The sequence below is a fragment of the Rhincodon typus genome, chromosome 39 (genome assembly GCF_021869965.1).
Source record: "Rhincodon typus isolate 14 chromosome 39, sRhiTyp1.1, whole genome shotgun sequence".
Taxonomy (NCBI): domain Eukaryota; kingdom Metazoa; phylum Chordata; class Chondrichthyes; order Orectolobiformes; family Rhincodontidae; genus Rhincodon; species Rhincodon typus.
Window position 1 is genome coordinate 4,390,603 of NC_063370.1, and position 3,216 is coordinate 4,393,818.

General features: G+C 50.9%; 1 protein-coding gene across 1 annotated transcript in view; it reads right to left on the reverse strand.

The window, feature by feature from the left end:
- Positions 1 to 1,717, reverse strand: part of LOC109924783 (mitogen-activated protein kinase kinase kinase 10-like) — a 285,189-nt gene extending 283,472 nt beyond the window's left edge. Inside the window, exon 1 of the mRNA XM_048618201.1 lies at positions 572 to 1,717. Coding sequence (XP_048474158.1) covers positions 572 to 1,409 — 838 coding nt within the window. The 5' untranslated portion in view covers positions 1,410 to 1,717. The remainder of the gene's footprint in view (positions 1 to 571) is intronic.
- Between the last annotated feature and the right edge of the window lie 1,499 nt (positions 1,718 to 3,216).

Here is a 3,216-nt window from a genome sequence, read left to right on the forward strand (position 1 = left end):
GTCTCACCCCGAACCAAGGCAACTTTGGATGGGCATAACATACTCACCTTGCTCCTAATGTCCCTACAACAAATTCTTTCAAAATATTCAAGGGGGGAATATTCTGGGCTCAGTTTTGTTTTTATTCATTTATGGGATGTGGGTGTCACTGGCCAGGCAGCATTTATTGCCCATCCCCAATTAGGGCAATTGAAAGTCAACCACATTACTGTGGGTCTGGAGTCACATGTAGCCTAGACCAGGTAAGGATGGCAGTTTCCTTCCCTAAAGGACAGTAGTGAACCTGATGGGCTTTTCCGACAATGGACAATGGATTCACGGTCATCGTTAACGTCTTAACTCCAGCTTTTCTTTTCCCCACCACCTGCGTGGCAGAATTTGAACCCAGGAACCCCAGAACATCTCTGGATTAACAATCTAGTGATAATACCACTAGCTCATCGCCTCCTCTCAAAGCTAGTGTATATATGCTTTCTCCAGTGCACCCTGTTTCGGGTAGAACCAATGACTACTATAGTTTCCTTTGCAATGTTGACCAGTCCCTCATGATAATGCAGCGTTCTCTACTTACTGTTGCTGGATTTAAGGTCCCGGTGAATGACTGGGACAACCGCCTCATTGTGAAGGTAGTTCATTCCCCTGGCGATCTGTACTGCCCAGTTGACCAGGACATGAGGAGGGACCTTTCGGCCCGCCAGGGCTCGGTTTAAAGCCCCACCTCGGGCGTACTCCATGACCAGGCACAGATTGGGCTCCTTCAGGCAGACCCCCTTCAGCAGGATGATGTTGGGATGCCTCAGCATGCCGAACAGCCGGGCCTCCTTGCGGACGTTGTCGGCCGTGACGCTGATGTCCTCGTCGGGATCTTGCCGTGCCGCTTTGACAGCCACCTCATCCCGCCCCCAGGTGCCCTTATAGACCTTGCCGAAGCCTCCCACCCCGATGATCTCCTCCAGCAGCAGCTCGGTGAAGTCGATGACCGGGGGCAGGGGGTACTCCTCGCCGCCCTGGAAGCCGCTGTAGGCCGGGTGGCTGCTGACATAGTTGCTGGGGAAGATGCCCACTTTGTCCTGGATCTTGCCCGTCCACCAGCCCTCGTCCCCGGAGACATGCGAGTCCTTGGATAGCAGCTCCACCACGTCTCCCCGGCGGAGGGTCAGCTCCTCGTCAGCCGTGGACTCGTAGTCGAACACGGCCGTCCAGAAGCTCCGGGAGCCGGGGGCGGCAGCAGCAGCAGAGGCAGGAGGTGGTGGTGGGGGCTTAGGCAGAAGGAGCCGGCAGCCTCCAGGAGCCTGAAGGGAGGGAGACTCTTGTTGATGGTCCCCATTGCAAGTGGCAGCTTCGGCTGCTGGGGACTTGCTGTAACTCATCGCCGCTGGCTCCATCGTAGAACAGCCTGGCTTGCGCATCCATACACCAGGCTGGCCATTGAGGGCTTGCGGCTGCCTCTAATAAAAGGCTGGTGTTGCTCTCCCGGTCTCTATCGTTACAACGTCCCCGCTCAGGGCTCCTCTTTTCAAAGAGCAAATGGTTTTCCTTCCACTGTCCGCTTGGCCTTGCATCATCTCCTAAGATACCATCTCTTCCCCTCTCCACCACCAACAAGATGAGAATTCAAAAGGCCACCACTTCCGCGTTGAAATGGACCGGGTCCCCCCGCCCCCGTCACTGTGTCTGTATCAGTTTCTCTGTCACAGTCCCCCGGACTCTCAGCTGTTTCCAGCCCAAGCCGACACACGCGCGCGCGCCCGCCGGGAGTTGTAGTCTTCTTCCCCGCTCGGAGGCCGGGCTGGACCCGGCCTGAAACTACAATTCCCAGAGGGCTACACGCGTCGGCCGGACACGGGCCAGCACGGCGCCGTGAACACACCCTCTGCCCAATCGGTGCAGTTCGTTGCTTTGATTGGCGTCCCGCCCTGCGCCAATGGCGAAAGTGGGGGGCGGGTTCTATGCTGCAATGATTGAGGGGGGGAATGAACGGATGTCTATTTTGTGCCTTTAGCTGTGATATTAGACAAGAATGCTTCCAGTTTAATAGTTTACATTGCTTAACTCAATAACAAATGTATTTTTACACCTTGCGTCATTGGATTACAGACTTGATATTGTGAAAGTATCTGTCCTTGCCTTCTGTCTCCTGCAGTTTTGGGATGTAGGCAGGTTTTGGAATGTTTTCCCAGCATAACATTTGCAATGTAAAGTTGTGCTGCCCACAGTGGAAAGGCGTTTGGCAATGTGTCCCAGTGCACACAGCACAGAGCTTGGTGCAGGTTTGTTGGAGGGGGGTAATTCTAAAGTGTAGAGCAAGATTGTGCAAGACAGTGCACCTCGAGATTGACAAGAAATAATGTAGAATTATAGAGCACTGAATTAGACCAATCAGCCCAACTAGACCGTGCTATTGTTTACAATACCAGATGAACATATCTTTCCTGCACCCTAATTCATTTCACAGCAACAGCACAGCCTTCTGGCCCACATCAGCCATGGGTTGGCAAGTTACACTCTTGCTTCTGGGTCAGAAGTGTCATGACTGTGACAGGAGGAATGCGCTGACAGTCAAGCCCCCACTATTCCATCAGTTGCACAATTTGTATAAGTGTGTCGATGTGATTACCAAAATAACTGACTGATTCCCTACTTTTCCGCATCTATTCAGAATAAAACAGACTTTGACAGGACTTCTTACTGAACTCAAAATAATCCGTTTGTCAAAATACAAAACTTATTCTTAGAGCAATTGGCAAAAACTGGTTACTATCTAAATTATAATTTGGAATTAGATCTATGTCCCCTTAACCCCAACCAGACACACTCACACAACACAAAAGACAACACTCTCTGCAGAGAGAACGCAGTGTGGAGCTGGAGGAACACAGCAGGCCAGGCAGCATCAGAGGAGCAGGAAAATTGACATTTCAGGTCAGGACCCTTCTTCAGAAATCTGCAGTTCTTACTAACTCTCTGCACAGAGGATTCTTCTTGGGCAAACAACTGTTGGCGAAGAGTCTGAAAACAAAGGATACATTCTGTTGACTTCTTGCAATCCACCAGATTTCTTTTCAGCAAAATTGAATTGCTGATAGATGCAGACTGCTGGGAAATCCTCAAGTTGTAAACCAAGCTCAATCTGAGTTTATAGGACAGTCAAGAATACTGAAAATTGGAAACTTTATCAGGTTCTTAAGAGCGACTGAGAGAAGGAGAAACCGACAA